The following is a 21,642-nucleotide window of genomic DNA, read 5'->3' as shown; positions in this document are numbered from 1 at the left end:
ATGGATCAGGCGCTTGTAATGTGACTCTCACGTGGAGTGGACCGTTGGACAGTTTGCTGAACAGCTGCCAGTGTTGTGGCTTTAAGACCAGTAATCAGTTTTCAAGGGGAGTAGTCTCCAAAGCAGGATCGGCATTCAGAAAAATGCATCAGCCATCAAAGCCCCAGTGGGTCAAAGTTTTCCCTAAATCTTTATTTGTCTTTCTATTGAAAACAATGGCTTTCCTTATTTACAAAAGAGCTGAATAATACGAGGAGGGGGGGAAAGTCTGGAGGCTTTGGTAGAGAATACATATTTTTCTTGTTAAATTCCAGGTTTTAAAAGTTGTGACTCAAAGAGCAGAGTTTTTGCACATGCTCACGTCACACAGCGTCCCAGATACAGGAGAAGCAGAGGTTTTGTCAAAGGGGGAAATGGAGAAGACATATCTAGTCTTTGTGTATCTTTGTTTAGCTCCTCGGGTAGAACATGGCGTATTTGGACGTCCGGAAACCCAGCAGGTCCCTCATCTCGTTGCGGAACTTGGAGAGGTCTTGGCGCAAGTCGTTCAGGTTCTCCACCGTGGCCTGGTCTGTGCTTTGCATTTTTTGCCGGGTGGAGGTCAGGTAGCGGTGAACCAGGCAACACATGATCTTCTGGTAGTTCTCATCGCGCTTCTGCTTCAGGTTCCTCCACTCCTGCATGGAAAAGACAAACAAGGAGTATAGAATTTACAAAGGCCTTCGTTTGTCCATCCCAGATAAATAATCAAACTCAAACCACAAAAATGCACCGGCAGCCGTTTCCCAACTACAATTACAAACACTATTCTTCTCACCTTCAGGCTGTTCTGTCTCTTCACCTTCCCCTTCGAGGTGTGTGAACAGATCCACTTGCTCATGCTGGTCACAATGTAAACCACGGTCTTTGGCGACGGGAGGATATTGAACGGCGGTGGCATCGTGCACTTGTCATCGAAGTAGCTCAGCCACAGCTTGGCCCGGGCAAACTTCCACTCCTTGTCTTCGTGATTCTGCAGATGTCCAAAAACCCACAGAGAAAGTGGAGAACACAGGAATGTGAGAAGGAACTTTTTCACACACAGAAATCCTGAAGATGTAAAAACACTCTGTTGAAATCCTTGAGCCGGATAGATTTAGATTTTCTGTTTCCATTTGCAAAATCAAACGATGGTTCAAAAGAAACTGAAAATGTGCAGCAGGGCTCCAAAGAAAAAGAAAAAAAACTTCAACATCTGCTCCATTTCAGAGTGAATTGCAATAAATTGAATCTCAACAGGAAATGAAAAACAGTTTGGACAGTATTGTGAAATCGCAAATGACTTACAGCAATTTGTCTGAAGCTTTTATGGAGCATCGCCACCAGCAGCTTGGTCAGGACAATAACAACCACAATGTTGTAGGTGCCGATGATCATGGCGCCCACGAAGGAGCGCAGCTCCTCCGTGTAGGTGATGCGGGTGACGAAGAGCGCCACGTGCGCCAGGGAGAAGATGTACCAGAAGAGGGCGTAGCAGGTCCCCATGAACCTGTAAAACACAATATGCTGATGAAGCCTATTCTAATTCAACAGTTAAATCATCCCTTATACAAACAGCCTCTAACGTCTCTGGACAAGTATTCTAAACATTCATCATTGTCGTCATCACTGTCTAGAATGACACGCTGAGGTTGGCCCATACGTGTGGAATGCATCATTGCTCTGTTGCTGGCAGAAGATGCCCTCGCAGTCCTTGGCTGGAGTCTTGTTTGGGTCCTTCTGGTCCTTTCCATAAAGCTGAGTGAGTCCAATGGTGAAGGAGAACAGCACCAGCAGGAAGAGGCCCAGGAACTTTCCAAACTCTTGCAGCATCTGACCCATGGAGATCTGGTGAGAGATGGATCGTTGTTTTTTTTACAGATTACAATCACATATGAGTATGAGTTGAAATTTGAATTCACTTAGATCCATGCCTGTGGAGGTCTGGGTAATGTGTTCTGCAGGCAAACTAGATTTGCTGCTTTTGTCAAGAAGCTTCTGTGAGAATTAGCTTTGTTATTACTCCAAAAATAAGTTTACTCTCTCCTAGGAGACATTTAGACTTTTAGCAGGAAAAACACAGCAGAGACTAACACATTACACACGGAAAATACTTCTCCTCGCATGTCATAGTAAGCTGTGCTGTATAACAGCAGGAAACACCTAAATGGAACAGGGCCAACATTTTTAACGTTATTAGTTACACTTTCCCTTTTTCTGCTGCGATAAATCAAAATGTCTGGGGTGAAAAACGGTCTGCTGACATCATTGACTCTATAGTTGGCATCTGCATTAACACTTAAAAAGGAAACTGACCCTATAGCACTAACTTACTCAATGTAAGTAAGGGAAACACTGCAGTAGTATTGTTTAGTCTCTGTCAGCATAGTTGGCACTGGCCTATTTTGCAGTAAGACAGTTAATAACAAGGAAACAACCGTGTGCATAATTGAATTTCCAACTTTGAATATTACATAGAAAATACACATTATGTAACAACGCACCAGATTAGCTTATTTAGCTATTTAAGTTTATTTCAACAGAATTACATTGAAGTTGTCTTTACTTGTCTTTTTGCACCATTTGTACCTTTAAAACTTCCACAAGTCCGCAACTGTATTTTTGCACTACACAGAAATTGATTTTTACCAAACTTGTTGATTGATCAAAGATCAAAGTCAGCAAAACTATTTTCCATATCGCTGCAAATGAGAAAATGATTACCCGTCATACGATCATTTGATAACTGATTTCATGAATATGTCAAAATGTCATGTAGTGCAGTAATGCATTCACCTTTTCGACCAATAACTTTAAAGACATGATCCACAGCTAATTTACAATGATCAATACTTTGTCGTCATACGGTATAAATGGCGTCATGATTTATTACAGTATTAAAAAGTTTGTATTGCTTTATTGGGGTAAACAGCACATGTGAAGAGGCATCGCCCCTTCAATGCTTTTCACTTCTTCTCGAGTTGGATGTTTTGATCCTGTTTCAGCACCGTGTAAACAAACTGTCTGACTTCTTGTGGCTATTTTAAACTCCATGTTCTTGTTGAGCAGTGATTCCCTGCGGTGGTGGAAAAAGAAACAACATGTTCTGGCAGCTGCATGTGCTCTCACCCTACCTGAGGGTAGACAGACAAACATGGAGGAAGCCGGAGAGGGGGCTCGGAGACAGAGAGCGTCTTCAAGGACCTTTGGGAACTCACTATTTATGAGGCTGAGTGGCTTATCTGTTTACCAGGACCTTGAGATTCTCAAACAAGGTCAGAGGCACGCTCGCCATTACAAAAACACAAACACACCAGTGTCCAGTGTGAGGGATGACCACTTCGCCTGCACCTCAAGGTGAATGGAGACCGGAGTGTTTGCGCTGAAACCCCCGGCAGCTTGTTTGAGGAGAAGGGCTGGTCTATTACTGTGATTCATTCTCTTGTCATGTCTAAATCCCCCCTGTGTATGCCCTCTGCCACTTTGCACACATCTGATTTAGGAGCTGAGGGTTCCCTGCTTGCGCAGCCTGACAGGCAGCCGAGCTTAGTTACTGTACAAACAGAGCAGGAATGCGACAGGTCAGGAGCTCTTAACCTTGACTGGAAGTGGGGTCTAATGTATTCAAGGTGCCTCGAATACATCTGAGGACACACAAACATATTCTACTAAATAAGTCAATAAACATGAATTTGCTAACATTGTATGTAAGGAAATACGAGCTGTGAGTCTCTCCTGTTTTTAGTTTTTTTGCCGCAATACATGGGCAGCTGTGGCTCAGGGGGTAGAGCGCCGCCCACTAATCAGAGGGTCAGGGGTTTGATCCCCCGCTCCTCCAAGTGTCCTTGGACAAGATCCCTAACCACAATTGCGTCTAATGGCGTATGTAATAGGGGAAAGAGCTGTATGGATTTGTATGTGTGTGGATGGGTGAATGTGGATTGTAGTGTGACCACGGTAGTCGTCAATAAGACTAGAAAAACACTAGATAAATATGGTCACTTTATATTGTGGAACAATAGAATCCACAAAAAGAAAATTTAGAAATCCAGCAGTTTAATTTCAAATTGTTCTCAGAATACGTGATTCAGTCATATTTACTGTGTGACTGAACCTTTCAGAACTTGGTTAGAACGTCTACCTTCTTTAGAGGTGGGGTTAAAACTTCAGTATTTTTCCTCCTGCTCATACATTCTTCCTGGCAGGCTGCTGGTTATGGTATATTTATACTGTCAGTGAGGTTAAGTCTGGCCTTGGGTGAGCTCACTACGTGCACACTGGTGATACAGATACACACACAGACACACACAGGCACACACCCACACTTTCAATCAGTCTTTCCAACCTCAGCAGGGGGGCACTCCCTGGCAGAAACATGAGCTGGCCTCCTCAGGAAGGATGGAATCAGAGACACTCAACATAACTGCATCCCACATAGTACTGACTCACTGTCTGTGTGTGTGTGTGAGAGAGTGTGTGTGGGCGCGTGTGCATTAGCAGGGAGGTGTGTCTGCGATGCGGCGACGAACACACAGCCACATTTATTTCCAAAGCTAATATTTTTCCCATTCCTACGAAGCCAGACGGTGATGTCACAGAGTGGGTGAGTGAAAGGGAGGAGGGGGGGAGAAGGAAAAAGAACGTGAAGGGGAGAAGAAAGACGGAGAAGATTGGAGCTGAAAAATCCTCATTAAGAAACTAAAAGGGACCCTGAGTGTTTTATAGGTCAACCACAAACTGCTCCTCGGCTTAATGACAGGAAGGCATCTCTACAAACACACTGACCTCACTGCATACCTGAACATTTCTATACGTGGTTGAGTCACACATGGAGAAACAATCAGATCCTAAAGGCCGTCCGCATAAAAATCAGACGTTGGCCGACTTCTCAAACTCTCCACGCCAGCCGGCTGGATGATAACAACATATCGGGATGGGATATGAAGGGACAACCTACGGCGCTGGAACTGACGAGGAGCCCCGAGTAGAAAATATGCAAACCAGATTTTTGGCTTTTCTGGGGCGTTGGAAAAACTCTTGTGACATAACAAGAGCTATAAACTCACACTTTGCTATGTGAACTTGTTTTGACCAAGTCCAGATTTAACTAATTTAACCGTGCAATACTCATTCCATTCTACTTATATTCTTGTGTTTCCTTTTGTTTATATTGTATTTATACTTATGTATTACCCTTACTGACGTCTATTTTTGTTCTGTCCTCTTTGCCCCTGCGACACTGCAAATTTCGTTGTGCAACTATTGAATGATTATCTAATCTTATCTTATAAATACATTAAGTTTATACACATTTGACTGTCCACCTGAAACTGCTTAGTATTAAGAGATAAAACATATATTACTCTCACAGTTTTACAGATATTCACTATTTACAAGAGTCTGCGGTGATTATTGCTCTTCCCTCAGAAAAAGAAAGCACACAACATCTGTAATTGAAAACAGTCGAGTTAAAGCGATGGCACAATCTTGTTGTTGTGTAAGAAAGCAGTAAAAGAAAAGCTGGCGATGGATAAATGTTGGTTTATGATGAGGAAGTGATTAAAATACGATGTTTTATTGCTATGCTAAACATCCGCTCTCAATGCACCACAGCCACATGAATTATAAATTAGATGTTTGTTGTTCAAAATGGAACCTGTTGTTCGAAGTTATGGGACCTGGTTCCCGTTTTTCAATAAATCCGATTGGCATTACAATGATTTGAAAGTCTGTTTCCTCAGCCTGCACAGGATCTTTAAGCAGTATTTCTTTTTCCTCCCTTTATTGTCACGCAGCCAGATTTGCTGTTGGGTTGGAAATGTGCCAGCTTGTGATAAAAAAAGAAGATAAAATGTGTTGTGGGTTAACTGAGTCAGCTCCTCTTGCACTGAAGCTAGTTTGAATAATCACTTTTTGTAAACTACTCATTCACTCTAATGGTAGAAACAATGATCTATACGTTAACTACGCCGCGGAGCTTTATGATGATGTCTTCAGTTTGTTTATGGGTAAATTATTGCACCGTATTCATCTGCTGCCTCGGTGCTCGGTGCTTATACTCATGATGATGGTCTGATTCTGCTGAGCACAGCTGGTGTGATGTTGTCCCTGAGAGTTCTCACTTCACTGTGAGAGTGGGTGGTGCATGTTTGTGAGTGCTGGGGTTACACAGAGTGATGGGAAGGAAGCAGCTTTCTAACCATTATGCAAGAATTTCATTATTTTTCTCATCCAAAGTGTTTTTTTTTTAAGTACATGATCGCTACAGGAGTCACCATCAAAACTTTTTAATGAATTTCCTCACACCTCTAACCATGAAACCGATACAATATCGAATCAGAACTTCTTAAAAGTGGCTACATCCACACTGATGTGTTAAAACTCAAACAGTCTCCGTCCAGATGTGCGTCTCAGCTCCATATCAGAGGACATCTCACTCCAAACCATAGTAGACTGTATATAAAGAGGGTCTCCACTTCCTCCCACTATCCAGAAATGAAGCTGCCATCTTACATTTGGAGCCAGAGACTAAAACACAGAACCAGAATTTCTACTAAACTAAAACCCGGCCAGCAGCATTTCCAAATTCCTCCGTGTAGGGGCTTGAAAACTCTTGAGTTGTGTGGAAGGTGTTGAAGTGTAACAGTGAGGATGTGTGTCTGTGTGTGCTGCTCTCCCACCTGCAGCGGCCCCAGTATGGAGCTGGTGGTGTACATGAAGAAGAGGCGCAGGTAGCTGAGAACGTTAGCGAAGGCAAACAGGCCCTCGGCCACCAGGATGGGATGGAACGCGTCCCAGTTCTTCCTCTCGGTGTCCTCCACGTTCTTGAACTGTGAAACCAGCAAACAGGTTCAGAAACATGACAAACATCCCCAAAATGATACTAATTCTTTACAGATACATTATCAGGCCTTTTCCTTTGTGTCAGTAACAACAATTATCCTTTTTACGTTCCCTGCAATCGTATAAGAAGCCAGCAAAAGAAAAACATGCTGTGATACTTCTCCTAAATCTGAAGTGTGTGGGTACCTTGCTATGAGCAACGATCTTCAGGGCAAAGGTGGAGAGATAAAGGGAATTCATCACGAAGCTCAGCTGGTTCCTCGACTCTTCCAGAAAGTCTTCCAGCCCCTCGTACCACAGCCGCTTCACGTCCGACCACACCATCCCTGTAGGAGAGCAGGAATTCAACCGTCGTCACGTACACGCACATGCACACATATGCACATACCAATAGAAAAATGCATCCTGCAGTCGTACATTTAAAAAGTGAGTGGGACCCTCGGGGAGGAACAGGAATGTACGAGACACAGATAATCAGTGATTAATGTGCTGAAAATGTGTCGTCTGCAGGATTTAGGGAGGTGTGTCTGGTTGTGTCTTCTTGTGTCCAAATGGAATATAACCAATTCTAAACGTACAGTAAGGATAATAATATAAAGCTGACAGCTTGGCATATTGTCTCCGCCTGGAGTCAGAAATTATACAATAGATTGAACCTGACTGATCTATTGTTGATTTCCATTGTTTCAGGAAGCAGATGAGTGACAGGCTCTGGCACAGAAATCCCTTTTTCACACATGAATTGTTTCCGTCTCTGGAAGATTTCCAAATTCATTTCGCCTGCTGAGCCGAATCCTGTGCGTTTCTACGTAAAAGACCGGATTTGAGTCCTCACGCAGAAATCAAAGTGCACGCACTCAGACGGCGAGGGATGCACCGAGACACATTACGACACGTGCACATGCATGAAGAAGCACACACGCACAATCTCTCTCAGCATCTGATTTCCACATTGGGGCGTGCCTCAGGGGAATGACAGGATGGAGGGGGAAAAGCTGCTGGTTTAACGTGTGTGCCTGTCGACACCCAGCGCATGTTTAGAGCTGTAATAGCCCCTTTTCACATCCTGATAACATTAGCACACAGTTGTCTGAGTGCAGGGGGATTATCAGCAGCCTCATTCTTATTACTTAACCCATTTTTGGAATTTGTTTTGCTGCTGCAGGGACGGTAGAGAGTAAAATCTGCACCGCTGCATCACACCCTGCAGTGAATAAAACTGCTGAACGTGTTCAAATTGATCTTTGATGTTGCTCTTTTGCAGCACTTATGAATCCTGCAAATTCCCCCACCCCCACCCCCCCTGAGGTGAGTTATCTCATCCCATAGAAAAACCCATTACACTCTAATGACTCCGCCACTGATCCTACGCCTGCAATGTAGAGAATAAACTGCAAATGACACCACAACCGTCCTCATAACTTCAAACAATAGAAGTCAATTGCTTCTAAATCTCTTCATAAGATGTCAGGTATGGTGGCCCTGAAGTACAAATTACAAGACACACCAGCAAATAAGAAAACACAAAAGAAAATCCCAAAACACGATAGCATTAACTTCTACTACATGCTATGAACAAGGCTCTTCCCTGATTGGATGGACGCAAGGTCCATGTGTTTTGTGATTTGCTGTTGTGATTCTTATTTGTTGCGTTTCCTTATTTACCATCGTGTTTTCATGTTTTTACTGTCGTGTTTTGTAATTTGTTGTCGTGTTTTCTTATTTGTTTATTTCTTTTTTGCTGTTGTTTTTTCTTATTGGCCATCGTGTTTTGGGATCAGTCATTGTTTTTTTTGTTTTTTTTTATCTGCTGCTGTGTTTTGTGATTTGCCGTTTTGATCTGCACCTCAGGGCCACCGTAGTCGGGTGCAGTTATCGGTATAATTTATCAGTCGGACAGTGACAGCAGTGCTTCCTGGACCGATGTGCTGCCGCCGACATGCTCTGTTTCTGGTGGAGCAGCGGGATGATGCCGCCACGAGACAAATATCTCATGGCTGTGGAGGCAGAGCCATTAAAGACAAAGTGAATGATCATTCTAATGGTTTCTTGGCAGAGGAGGAAGGTAGAGAGGCTTTTCCCCAGAGAGAGAGAGACGGAGTGGGTTTCAGAATGTCACTATCCAGCCTCAACCGAAGAGAGAGCTTGTGTCCATGTTTGTGTGTCCGTGTGTGTGTATGTGTGTGTGTGTGTGCGCTGAGTGCGGTGATACCAGCACTCAGGTGGACCACAGGGGAGGAAGAAGAAGCTGCCAGTTCCTTTCTATAGAGCTCAATTAGAAGCAGAACTGAGATTTAACCTAGTCAAACCAGACTCTCTGTCATTCACTGTAGAAACAGCTGTTTGTCATGTTCTGACTGATGGGATTATAGATACAAGATACTACAACAGACCATCATGAGAATCTCTTATTTTCATTCCTTTATGCAAGTTACTTGTGTTAAATTTGGGTTCGTAGGATTGAATGTTGACTCTATTTGATAGGTTCAGGCAGTACACGACGCTCCTCTGTGCACACATGCATGACGACGTGCTGAACTGGGTAAAAACCTGACCTATGATCCACAGGATGAGCAGATAGTCGATCATCTCCAGCGCGGGGCCCATGGTGTTCTTCTTGCCCTCGTTGTAGACCAGAGAGTAGAGGTTGAGCAGCAGCAGGAACGTGAAGTAGGAGGCGCTGTGGATGATGAACTTGACGAAGGGCGTGTGGATGATCTGGCCCACGCGCGACCGCGGCACCAGCAGGTAGCAGACGGAGAGCAGCGGCCAAAGCATGGCCACGCTCAGCACCGTGGCCATCTTCAGACAGGTGTGCTTGCGACGGTAGCTCGCCGTCTCTCCGAACCACACGGTGTTGAGGAACTGCTGGCAGTTGGACTGAGCCACAAACTGTAGGAGGGACGACACAATTAGATTTGACTATCTAATCTTATCTATAACCCTCTTTGCTGTAGAATACAAAAGCTAAACAGAGGCTATTAGTTTAAATTTGTATTACTTTTTAATAGTATACATTGACTATTATTAGCTGATGTAAGTCACTCAAGTTGAATGCATCAAAATTCTCTCTGCAATAAGAATCCAAACACAAACATGCTATAGGCGAAGAAACGAATTTGTTCAGGAACAAGTTCTCTGAGGTGCAGCCCGAAGAGGAACCTTATCAGTCTTATCTCCCCGACAGGAAACAACAGGATGCTATTAACTCTGCCGTGATATATGAGTCAAACTCTTCGCACTGAGCCACCCCAGCTGTAAATTGCCCCACGGCTTCAAACTTCAATCTTTAGTACGTGTTTGACTGCCGCTGCCTCAAGGAAAGTACTTCATCCTGCAAAACTCGCATTTCCCAAAGACAAGCAGTGGTGTACTGGATCAGATGTTAAATCCAAAATGAAGTAAGAGAATATTCATAATAATGGGTAGTTGGATTATTATCTCTCCTCTAGTCTGTGAATGCAAATTGCAGATTGGCTTTATATTGACATTCAAACGTTCACGTGACAGTTGTTGGTCTGACCTCTTTTTGGTTGTACTTGATGGCGAGTTTGAGTCGGCTGAGGTTCATGCGCTCCTCCAACAAGCCTCTCTTGTCGACGTGATCCTCGTTGGACGTGTGATTGAGAATAACTTCCAGCTCTCGAGAGTTTCGAGCCTGTGCCAGCAGGTCCTTGGCGAACATCTTGCACTGCTTCGCCAGCTCCTCATAATCATTCCTGGATTCAAGAAACGAGATATAATCAAACTAAAAGTTTTCTTATCTGTTCCAGACTGTAAATGAAGGGTTTAAAATATCACTGTGTGCGCATTTTGTGCACATGTTCCTCTACGTGTGCCTGAGAAGAAATGAGGCATGACGGACGGAGGTGCACCAGTTGATTGCAAGCATACCTGAACTCCACCTCAACCAGACTGAGCTCCCTGAGGTCTGTGCTCAGCTCAAAGGCCCTGAGTATGGGGTCCTCCTCGGTCAACATGATCAGAGAGGGGCTCGCCAGGCAGCGGTAGATGTCCAGCCGGAACCTGACGGGGACCAATGGATGAAAAAGGGATGAAAAACCAGATGGAGCAGGTGGAGGTGTAGGAACCAGGAACAGGGAGAAGCATTCAGTCCTGTAGCTGTTTCATTTGTCAAGCTGCAGACTGATGCTGTTAGCGCACTGTGTGGGAGGTTACACTTCTCTGCAGTGAGAATAAAAATGCCAGGCAGAGGAAGAGCAGCACAATCTCAGCTGTGAATTCAGATAGGAAGCACCCATCCTTCCACAAAGGAAACTCTGCTGTTTTATGCTGTTTTTCTACAACACAAATTAGGTGATCACGGTGCTGGAAAAAGAGGATTCATGAAAATCCAAAACATACGAGAAGACAGCGGACATCTTCAAAACCAATGCTATCGTCAAATTCAGGGAGCTGCAACCTTTCCTGAACACTTTGCTTGACAGAACCAATGACTCATAGCTGTTTTTAAGCTCCAACATACCAGGGAGGAGCAAAACAATCATCACCTAAAAATAACACAGGCTTCACCGGCGAGAAGAAAGTGATGTCGACCACTGCAAGTGACAATAAATCAGTGTGACGGCGAACCCCTGGTTTAGATCACCGGGAGCTTAATGCAGCCGTCTGGGCCGGAGTCATCATTATTTATACACTGTGACACCGTCTGTACCTGGAGTGTCGTAAGCTGTCCTTCTTGTTTTTGGCGTTGCAGAGCGTGCACTCGCAGCCGACGGCGTGGGGCCGGGGGAGCGAGATGTCCTGCTTCAGCAGCATGGTCAGGATCTCGTAGTTGTTCCTGTGCGCGGCCAGGATGACCGGAGCCACGTCCATGGTGGTGGAATACTCCGGGTTCTGGATCCGCTGCATCAGTTTCTAAAAAAGAAAAGAGAACATAGAAAAGTGTGAATACTGTAGAGAAAGAAAATCTGAATTATTCCAGCCTGTTCGTCTCATCTGTGTTCATGAGTGTTTTTCTTGAAAGAGAATCGATGAGAGGAGACTAACGGCGATGGAGGGCTTGGACGATCGCCTGGGCCTGTGGTTGAGGAGGATGTCCACAGCTCCCACCACCTCTGAGTCTATGGCCACCAACAAGGCATCTGTCGCCTGAAGAAACAAAAGCATCATTTTCAGACGGCAGATTTCGAAAGTGACTTCTTGTGCATGGATTATTTTGTGCAGAGTGTTGGTTTTCCCGGGTGTTTTCTACCTGGCAGCCATGCTCCAGGAGCAGCTGCAGGATGTCCAGGTTCTCATTCTCGATGGTGATGGTCACGGCGTCTCGGCCCAGCACGTCCACGCGGTTGATGTTGAGCTCGCCGCGTCGGTTCTCCTCCAGGAGCTTCTTCACCATGTAGTAGTCACCTGCAGAGCACCGGGCGACAATTCAGGCAGAGTCAGGACTATAAAAGCAGTGAAGTATCGTCTGAGGACGGCGCCAAACAGACACATCCTCTGTCATGAGGCAAAACATCCCGCAGGCCCGGCTCCAGCAGTCCTCTGTCAAGCCCTCGAGTCGGGTGTAGCAATAACATCTCCCCCAAAGGACAAGGATTTCTGCAGTGGAGTCATGTTTATAGAGACTTTATATGGTTACTCTGCAACAGCATCTGCCTGCACAGTGTTCTTATCAATGAAACCCTCTCTTCCCAGCCAACTTGAGAACACCCATGCCTCTTTACACTTGCTGGGTTTGTTTGCGTTAACTGTCCTTGTTAGGGAGCCGTGAAAAGTCTGCAGAGCAGGCGGAAAGGAAAAGCTTTCAGAGGAGCAGATGTTCAAAGGAAAATATGTCTTTGAGTCCCTGTGGGCAGATTTAAACAGTAGCCAGCACATTGGCAGCTGTGATAGGAAAAAGAAGTGGTATGACAGTTTGCTTGGTGCAGTGACCATGCTGGAACTGAGCTGGGTGTTAGGACTACAACAGGGCTGCTGAGTGCACACTCAGGGAAATCTGTGAGCAATCAATAATAACAGCTTTCCCATTATCTTAAACAGATTAGCATTGAGCTTCTAACATTCAAAAACGAATAGGCCTATGAGCCTTTCTGTGATAAACAGTGTGCGTAAAAAACAGTGGACATTGGTTTGGGTAAACACTGGAGGAGTAGGAGGAGGAAGAGGAGTAGGAGGAGGAGGAAGGAGATGAATAACAGACCTTTCTCGCAGGCCAGCAGGAACAGCTTCTCGTCCAGCGTCGTCTCCTCCTTCACCTCCCTCACGTCTTTCAGGGCCAGAAATTTATCCGGAGAGGACGTGTCCGTGCCCTGGTACAGAGCTGACATGACGACGGAGAGCGAGTACGGCCCGACACTGATGTGCATCCCACTAGAAAGCGGCGAGCATCACACGAGAAAGCCCGTCGGATGGGAGGACATTTATCCAGAGGAGGTCCTGTGGTGTTTATTGTCGCAGCAGCAGCGTAAAGACCGAACCGGAGGCATCGAGCGTTGTTATCGTCGCATCTCTGCTGCGTCCCTTTTTACGCGCTCCTGCTTTCTCCTAAATCAGCCGCTCGACGACTTGGATTCGGCGGAAATTCTCGGTTTCAGTCCGAGTAAACGTCGCGCTGATCTGCCCTCGGTGTGTTTACGCGCACCATCTTCTCTCCCGTCGCCGGATCCTGGAGATCTCTCTGGTCCTGATGCTGCTGCCGCGCCTCTCACTGCGCATGCCCGCGCGCCTCCACCTGCTCCTCCATGTCGCAGGCGCAAAGCCTCCTTCATGCTGCCTCATGATTATGTAACAGCTCAGTGCAGCTTTGTACCAACGAAATAACCTCAGGCTCAACTGATGGAAGTCAAAAAAATATTACATTACTTCTTACATTAGTTCCCAAAAGCTTCAGTTTAAACTGCAGATTCCTGTTTGAATATGTGCTGATGTTTTCTCTATATCATTATATTCTGAAACTTTAGCTATATGTGAAATATATACATATGTAGTGGCTGTACACACAAATACTACATGTGCACCGCGTGTTTCCCGAGAGCGATATACAAACATGCATGGAGGCGTCAGATATACAGTCTTAATGCAATGTACACATCTCATCTGCTAATTTACTAAACGTTGAAACTGTTTCATAATCACATGCAACATTTTCAAAATCACATTTATGCAAGTATTTAAAAATAAAAATACTTTATTACTTTAAAGGAGCCTATAGGCCAAGAGCTTCAGTTTGCTCCACTGACATGAACTCATTCCCCTTGTCCCATGTGGAAATCCTTCAATGAGTCTGAACGCATTCGATCACACTAATGAGACAAAGGAAAAGAAAGAACAAGCTCTAGTTTATGTTCCCTCCATGTGGCTGGACAGGCGACTTCCTGCAGTTACATGATGTGCTTTGCATATGGATTATGAAAAGAGAGGGAGAGAGAGAGATATGTGTGCATAGTCTGCGGGGAACATTATACAGGAGATACACTCAGCTGTCCCTCCAGGCTGTGATATTCAAATCAGTGCATATCAGTCCTCCACAGTCCGTCTGCAACGTTTATCACAGGCCGGTGAGCATCAGTGCAGAGTATGACATAGAAAATGGAGCAGCTCAGAATGAAGAAAGTAAAGTAATTTGCAGCTGTAGCGAGGGTGTTATAAAATGTGAATATAAATGTTAATACAACAATATAATCCGTATTAAAAAGGGGAATTGATGTCAGCAGGGTGTAACAAAAGTATATAGGTGATACTTGTATCTTATCCTGTCGGGGAGAGGCAGCTATAGCAGGCCCACAGTGATTTAACTTGACTTTGCTCCGACTGGTGAGAGTCGATGAGAACGTTTGGCAGCTGGATTAGTTGAATATAGGATTTGTGTAAAAAGTCTCTCCCTTAACTTTTGCCTTTAAATGTTTTCCTCATTAAGCCTACAAAATAAAAGTGATTTAGTTTCCTCATGTCTTATAAATCCAGAGAAGTTAAATGCGTGACTGAGAAATAATGTTTAATGTAAAATAGACGCGTGACTCATTCCCCCATGTGGTTGTTTCCCAATCCTCAATTCATACAGAATATTTGGGCAGAAGAGTTTAGAGTTAAATGTTAAATGTTGATACAGTTGATTTTCTCAAAATGAAACTGTAAAGTAAGTGTTCTGTCCATATATATCAATGTATAATGAACAACTCTTGCTATATAGACATTGCAATATAAACACATCCAGAGAGATAGTTTGAGAGTTGCAGTATATTTGGGAATTTTACAGCTTATCCCACTTTCTCAGAGTCAGAAACTAATAAATGTCTTCAGCCATGTATCACTTGATGCTCCTACAATCACAACTCACGATAAAACATTAATTTTTACTATTTTAGATACGTAAAAATTGAACTATGTTTGAGAGAATTTCTGCAGTTCCACTCGGAGCAGGCAGAGGAAAAACACTGGCTGTTTGTTATGACTGTATTTTCCTTATCTGTGTCATCAGAGGTCGCTTATATCCGAGAACCAGGCTGTTGTTTACAATGAGTCACATGTTAGTGAGGAGACGCTGCATAACTGAAATGAGACTAAAGGGAGGAAACTGAGGAAAATCCCCATCCACAGCCATGAAATAACAACTGCTGCAGAATGAACACATTCAATATTAATGATATCAATTTTCTCTTAGCTGCTGCAGTTTGCTTTGGCTTTTCTGACTCATCACATGTATCTCAGTCCGTGTAAGTTTCCACTGATTTCCTATGCAGTCAAATACGGGTCATTAATATTTTGAGCTTGTGAAATGATCGTCGCAAATCATTTCACCTTTGTCACCTTGCAAAATAATTATTCAAATTGGTGCATGTATAATTCATATTTTGCAGTGATGGAAATAATTTGGGCATGTGTGAAAAAGTTTTGTGCAGACTACTGTTTTAAAATATATTTAAAAAATGTTTATGCATCTGTTTGTTTATATCATTTGTAAGGAGAATTTTGAAATGTAATAAAATAATAGTCAAATGATCAATATTCTGTCCTAAATGAGGCATCTTGTTACAATTCATGACTTTTCATTCACCAGAAAGAGCCCTCATCATGGATTATTATAAATTTATTCCGCGAATTCTAAGAAAAGCTCAAAATAACACACGATGAGTCACATCTGCAACACTATTTAACATTCATAGGAGCTGTTGAATTTTACGAACATTTCAAAATAAGCCTCTCCCCGTGGACCCATTCTAATTCTGCACAATTATACTTGCAGGCGGAGAGAAGGATCCTATAGCTGCACTTTACAGTCCAACAACACAGCGTCCCAGAGCGGCCCTCAGCTCATCAGGCTGAACACAATTATGAGGAAAAGGAAAAGAACAGTATGCACAAAGAGGGTGGGATACACACAGCCTGCTTATCGGTGCGAGATGCAGGAATGACGCGGCTGCAGGTTGGGAGAATTTCAGTAAATGATGCCAAAGATGGAAACAAACCTGGACTCTTGACAACCAGACTCATTAGCAGTTCATTTTCATGTTCTTCTGTGGATCTAAATGCCTTATAATGATGATAAATAGATAAGTTAGATGTATGAACTATATAAAGGCTTAGTTAACATTTCAAAAGTGTGAGTTTGTGGGCCTGAGAGTTTTTTTGTCCTGATTGGAAACCGTAGCTCCAGCAGAGGGCAGTACACACAAAGGGTTTGTGCTGTGAACAGCCGCAGTGGACAGCTTCTACCAAATGGGCATCAGAAAGATCAGCACACAGCCTCAGAGCAAGAGGAGTAATTATTTACCGCACAGTCCAATAATCCAACACATATGATGTAATCTCTGTTTAAAAGCACTTACACACAAACAACCGGCTTTGCTTGATCTGCTGTAGCCGGGCTCTGAGTAGAACAAGGCTGTAATGCCTTTGTATTAGGACAATATATAAAGAAATATGTATTTTTAGTGGTGCAAGATAAAATAAAGTACAATAAGGCCACAATGAAAACACTGACATGAGCATAAATGAGCCTCCAAATCCCAATCTGTGCATTACAAGCCTTTTAGAGATTCCTCATCAGGGGTCAAAGGGCCGAGCCCCCTTTCACTCACTCACTCTCACAGTTGTGCAGCGGGGCTGTAATCCCAACGTGGCCGAGCCTCTTAGGAGCGATGATTGTCAATCTGCAGAGCATGTGCTTTCCTCTGTCCAAACACACACGGCCTTACAGCTTCCCAGGACTTGACAGCTCCGTGGGGAGCAGCTGTCAGATGTCACATTTCAGCCGATCCCCCACTTGGGAGGACTGTCAGTTATAGTTGCTGACTGTTTCTGATACACCCAATAATAAAAAAAAAGAAAAGAAAAACAATGCATTCTTCCTGCAGACTTAAAGAAATTCTTTATTTTTTAATTAATTTCTTCAATCTTTAATCACAAACATGTCTCTGTGGTATTCTAACGGCAACATATTCCTGCTGCGAGGAATGTATCGTATATTTCTTATTAATAATTGAGTTTTTTCCTTCAGGGTACAGGGCCTGATTTTTTGCTCTTATAGACCTGGCCTACCCTCTTGAGGCGGCAGTGGGGAAAAAACAAATACATTTAATTTGAAATATTGATTCCCCCGCTGCAGTCGTGCACCGTGAGGAGGACATGCATTAGTAAATTAAACAGGACTCTTAATTGAATAGCAAGTTATGGAGTTTAAACAAAGAGGAGTGAGGAAGACAAAGGGGGTGGGGTGGGGGTGGGGGTTTGGAGCAATATTATAATTCCTCTTGCACCTGGTGTTTGTGTGTGTGAATGTGCTGGGGGTGAGGCTGCAGACACGTTGAGGTGGATCCATTTGAAACACTACAACAGCATCGTTTCCCACAGTCTTATCTTCCATTGCTGTGATCAGTGGGAGTCAGGGCCGAGGCGGGGGACTGGGGGACGGACGGGCGGCGGAGCCAATGGCGCAGCGCGTCGACGCACGACGCTGCAGCGCGCCGCCAATGACGCGCCTATGTGGGAGGGTCCCCCCCCCCTTCCCTCCCTCCATGTATTCTGATTGAATCCAGTTTGTGTTACTTGAACGAGCGGAGCGGAGGAGCAGGAAGAAAGAGAGGAAGAGAGAGAGAGAGAGAGAGCGAGAGGGGGGGGGTTGAGAATCTCAGAACCGTCCGCCGCTCCGTTATGGCAGATGCGGAATGATCCGAGCCGCAGCCGCACGCGCCGACTCTCAGCGGTGTTTGTTTTTCTTCTTCTGGATTCTGCGATTCTCTTCTTTGTTGTGAAGGATGCACGAGATGGGGACTGCGCAGGGATGCCTCCGCCGAGCACGGGCGAACAGGGCGTCTGTTCCGATGATGCGAGCCGCTGCCTTTTTGTTTTGAACAACACGGGCCACCCACTGAATCCCCGCATCGCCGTGGACGACTCGGACGCAATCCTCGCATCCATCGCTCCTGCGAGGAACGTTGCGCACTGCAGAGGGAAAAAAACGGGGGGGAATCGTGTTGTGGATGTGGAATCGCTGGTGAATATATTACCTAATCAGCCGGCGTTCAAAAATCTGCATCGGTCCCCAGTGTATGGTGGGTATACATCCCTGCAGAGTCAGTGAGAGGGAACTTTGTCCGGTGGTGAGAGCCACTCTCCGGGGGCACAGATGAGAGGCAAACAATACCATCAACCACTGAAGTTGACAGCACCCTGGGAGAAGGATGCTGGCTTTGGGAGGAAGCTCAAAACCTACAGGAATCATACCAAGATAATAGCACAGCCCGGGATCGTGATGAAAGTCCTCCGCAGGAAGAGGATCGTGTTGTTCATGGCCTATATCTTACTGCTCGTCCTCACCATGCTGAACCTGGCTAATTATAAATGGACTAAGGAGCCACAGCAGTGTAATCACCAGATGAGGAGCACCACTTATCAGAGCAGATCTGACATTCGCTTCCTCTACAGGCCCTCGCTGGCCAAAAAGAGGCAGCTCATCTATGTCCTGACCACCTGGAGGTCGGGCTCCTCGTTTTTCGGGGAGCTCTTCAACCAGAATCCTGACGTGTTCTTCTTGTACGAGCCCATGTGGCACATCTGGCAGAAACTGTACCCGGGCGATGCAGTGTCTTTACAAGGGGCCGCCAGGGACATGCTCAGCTCCCTGTACCGCTGCGATCTGTCTGTTTTCCAACTTTACAACAGCCCCGGGGGCAAGAATTTTACCTCCCTGGGACTGTTTGGGGCCACCCTCAATAAAGTTGTGTGTTCCTACCCCCTGTGCTCGGCCTACAGGAAGGAGGTGGTGGGGATGGTGGATGACAAGGTGTGTAAAAAGTGCCCCCCTCAAAGCCTTAGACTGTTGGAGGAGGAGTGCCTCAAATATAACACTATAGTCATTAAAGGGGTACGCATTTTGGATGTTAACGTGTTGGCCCCGCTCATGGAGGACCCGTCCTTGGATCTGAAGGTAATACACCTGGTAAGAGACCCGCGGGCCGTGGCCAACTCCAGGATCAAATCCAGACACGGCCTGATAAGGGAGAACTTACAGGTGGTCCGCAGCAGGGACCCCAAACTTCGCCGGATACCTTTCGTGGATCCGGGCCACAAAGCCAACAAGAAGGACGGCTCGGACTACCACTCCATCGGGGCCATGGAGGTGATCTGCGACCGCACCTCCAGGACTTTGAGGACTGCCTTAAACCCGCCCACCTGGCTGAAGGGGAAGTACATGGCTGTGCGCTACGAAGACCTGGTCGAGAACCCGGTCAAGACCTTGCGGAACATCTACCGCTTTGCCAACCTGACCAGCAACCACGAAATTGAGTCGTTCGCGCTGAACATGACCAGCGGCTCCAGCTCCTCCTCCAAGCCATTCATAGTCTCATCCAGGAATGCCACACAGGCTGCTAGTGCGTGGAGAACAGTGCTCAGCATTCAACAGATCAAACAAGTCGAGGACTACTGTCACCACTCGATGTCCGTTCTAGGGTATGAACGAGTCCGAACGGCCGGGGAGGCTAAGGACATGAGCAAACCACTACTGACACACTCCAAACTGTGAAAAAACGTCCACACCACCAAAGACCTTTTAATTTAATGTTCATTTTGCATCGAGTGCCGTTTCCTCTTCTTGTGGAATTAAAGCTTTACGTTGAATCAGTGTCCGAGGAGCTACACTGGCCACATACGGAATGTATCATGTTTCTCTCAGTTGAATTGCAGTGGTATTTGAAGGGACCACGTCTTTTATACTGGAATACTGTTGTCTGCTGTTGACAATGCAAAGGCCCCATTAACAATGACAATGAAATGTGAAGCTGCAACTTTGAAAAACAAAACTCAAAGAACAAAACAACGGTATCTTGTTCATGTATCTTGTCATGATGACACTTGGAAGTGGATGTTTTTGGGGGGTTATTTTTGAATGTTCAAAATATTTCTTTTCCGGTCTCCATACTGTTCTGTAAAAGTGAAATGGTCAACAAAGAAAACAAACAAAAAAAAAAACAGAGAACAACCTATAAAACTGAAAGAAAAAAAAAAATCTCATTGCTAATGTTCATTTGTAAGATCTGGGTGAAGTCAGAGACAATCAATAAATTGGTTTGTTGATGTGCCATAGTCAGAGGTGTGATGAGAAGACGACTTCAGAGCAGCATCAGTGCTATTTCTAGATTTTAAAAAGAAAAGAGAGGATGTTTTCATGCACTGTGGACAATGCTGTGTCTCTGGAGCTGCCTCTCCCTCTCAGTGTGTGTGTAAGCAGTCTGTTCTACCATTTCCAATGTTTACAATTGCTTGCTCTTATAAAAAAAAAAACACATGATCTGGGAATTTTTGCATCGAGTAAAGTACACACTTGTCAAGAAATGCATCTGTGTGGGGAAAACCTGTACGTTTAAAAAAAAAAAAATCATCAACCAAAACAACTTTCGCAAAATCTACTGGACAAGGAAACGTCTCCTTAAAAATGAAAATAAATAAAGATGGTGAGCCACTGGATTCAGTCAATACCGCAATGACAGAAATATTTACTTTAATCACACATATGCTTTGTAATAACGGTTCTTTATGAGGTATATTTCAAAGCATACTGTACTTAAGTTCAGTGCAGTATGCAGCACTGGGCATTTCATAAATTAGCTATTTACTATACAGCTTAAAGATGCCCTGTGGTGTTTTCTTGCAAACCAAGTTTCTGTTTACGTTCAGTCTTACTCACCAGAACACACTGTGTGTTTCCCTGAGGTCTAACAAATGTGTTAAGTACATTTTCCTCCCTCGTAAAACAACCTGAAGGCTAATCTTTCTTAAATGTTAGAAACCTGTATTCTTTACATCCACGATCACGACCAATCAGGCAGCTTCGTCTCTTCGGTTTCCGCAGGATGTTTAAAAGTCTTAAATAATGGGAATTTTAGGCTTTCACCCAAAACCTGCAGAAACCCTGTTGTCACAGCCTGTAGATCAGTAGAATACAGTGAAACCTTTTGCAGAAATGTGTATCCCATCATCCGCATGCATCGTCATGCACGAGAACAAATGTGGATGGAGGTCAGAGAACCCTTTAAGTACATGTGGCAAAATAATCAGAAACACTGTGTTCACAGTTTTGATAGAAGTAAGTGTTGAGCTTTTTTGGGCCTCACGACTTGAAAGTTAATAGAGAAGAGAAACAACTCAAAAAAGGAAATACACCCCGCCAAGGCTGAAAACTCCTGCACATGATTGTCTTGTTCTTATGATAGAAATATAGTAGAAATAGTACAAAAAACAGGAAGTGTGCTGATAACCTACACAATCTACTTATCTTAAAAACGCATAAAGAAAGTGAAAACACATTAATCTGCATCTGCC

General features: G+C 44.5%; 2 protein-coding genes across 2 annotated transcripts; one reads left to right on the top strand and one right to left on the bottom strand.

Moving 5' to 3' along the window:
- Positions 1–171: 171 nt before the first annotated feature.
- trpc1 (transient receptor potential cation channel, subfamily C, member 1) lies at positions 172–13,564 on the bottom strand. The gene is made up of 13 exons (XM_035142752.2): positions 13,025–13,564; positions 12,077–12,231; positions 11,872–11,973; positions 11,537–11,739; positions 10,756–10,887; positions 10,385–10,580; positions 9,417–9,753; positions 7,048–7,187; positions 6,699–6,848; positions 1,682–1,866; positions 1,327–1,528; positions 818–1,012; positions 172–677 (listed from the first exon to the last, which is right to left on the bottom strand). Exons 1-13 carry the CDS (start codon positions 13,188–13,190, stop codon positions 450–452), a joined length of 2,391 nt encoding a protein of 796 aa, XP_034998643.1. The 5' UTR covers positions 13,191–13,564; the 3' UTR covers positions 172–449.
- Positions 13,565–17,872: 4,308 nt separating this feature from the next.
- chst2b (carbohydrate (N-acetylglucosamine-6-O) sulfotransferase 2b) lies at positions 17,873–20,611 on the top strand. Its single transcript, XM_035143134.2, has one exon. The coding sequence runs from the start codon at positions 18,449–18,451 to the stop codon at positions 19,844–19,846; it is 1,398 nt and encodes a 465-aa protein (XP_034999025.1). The 5' UTR covers positions 17,873–18,448; the 3' UTR covers positions 19,847–20,611.
- The last annotated feature ends 1,031 nt before the right edge of the window (positions 20,612–21,642 follow it).

This window comes from Hippoglossus stenolepis, chromosome 19 (assembly GCF_022539355.2).
Source record: "Hippoglossus stenolepis isolate QCI-W04-F060 chromosome 19, HSTE1.2, whole genome shotgun sequence".
NCBI lineage: Eukaryota > Metazoa > Chordata > Actinopteri > Pleuronectiformes > Pleuronectidae > Hippoglossus > Hippoglossus stenolepis.
This window is presented reverse-complemented; position numbering and strand designations above follow the sequence as displayed.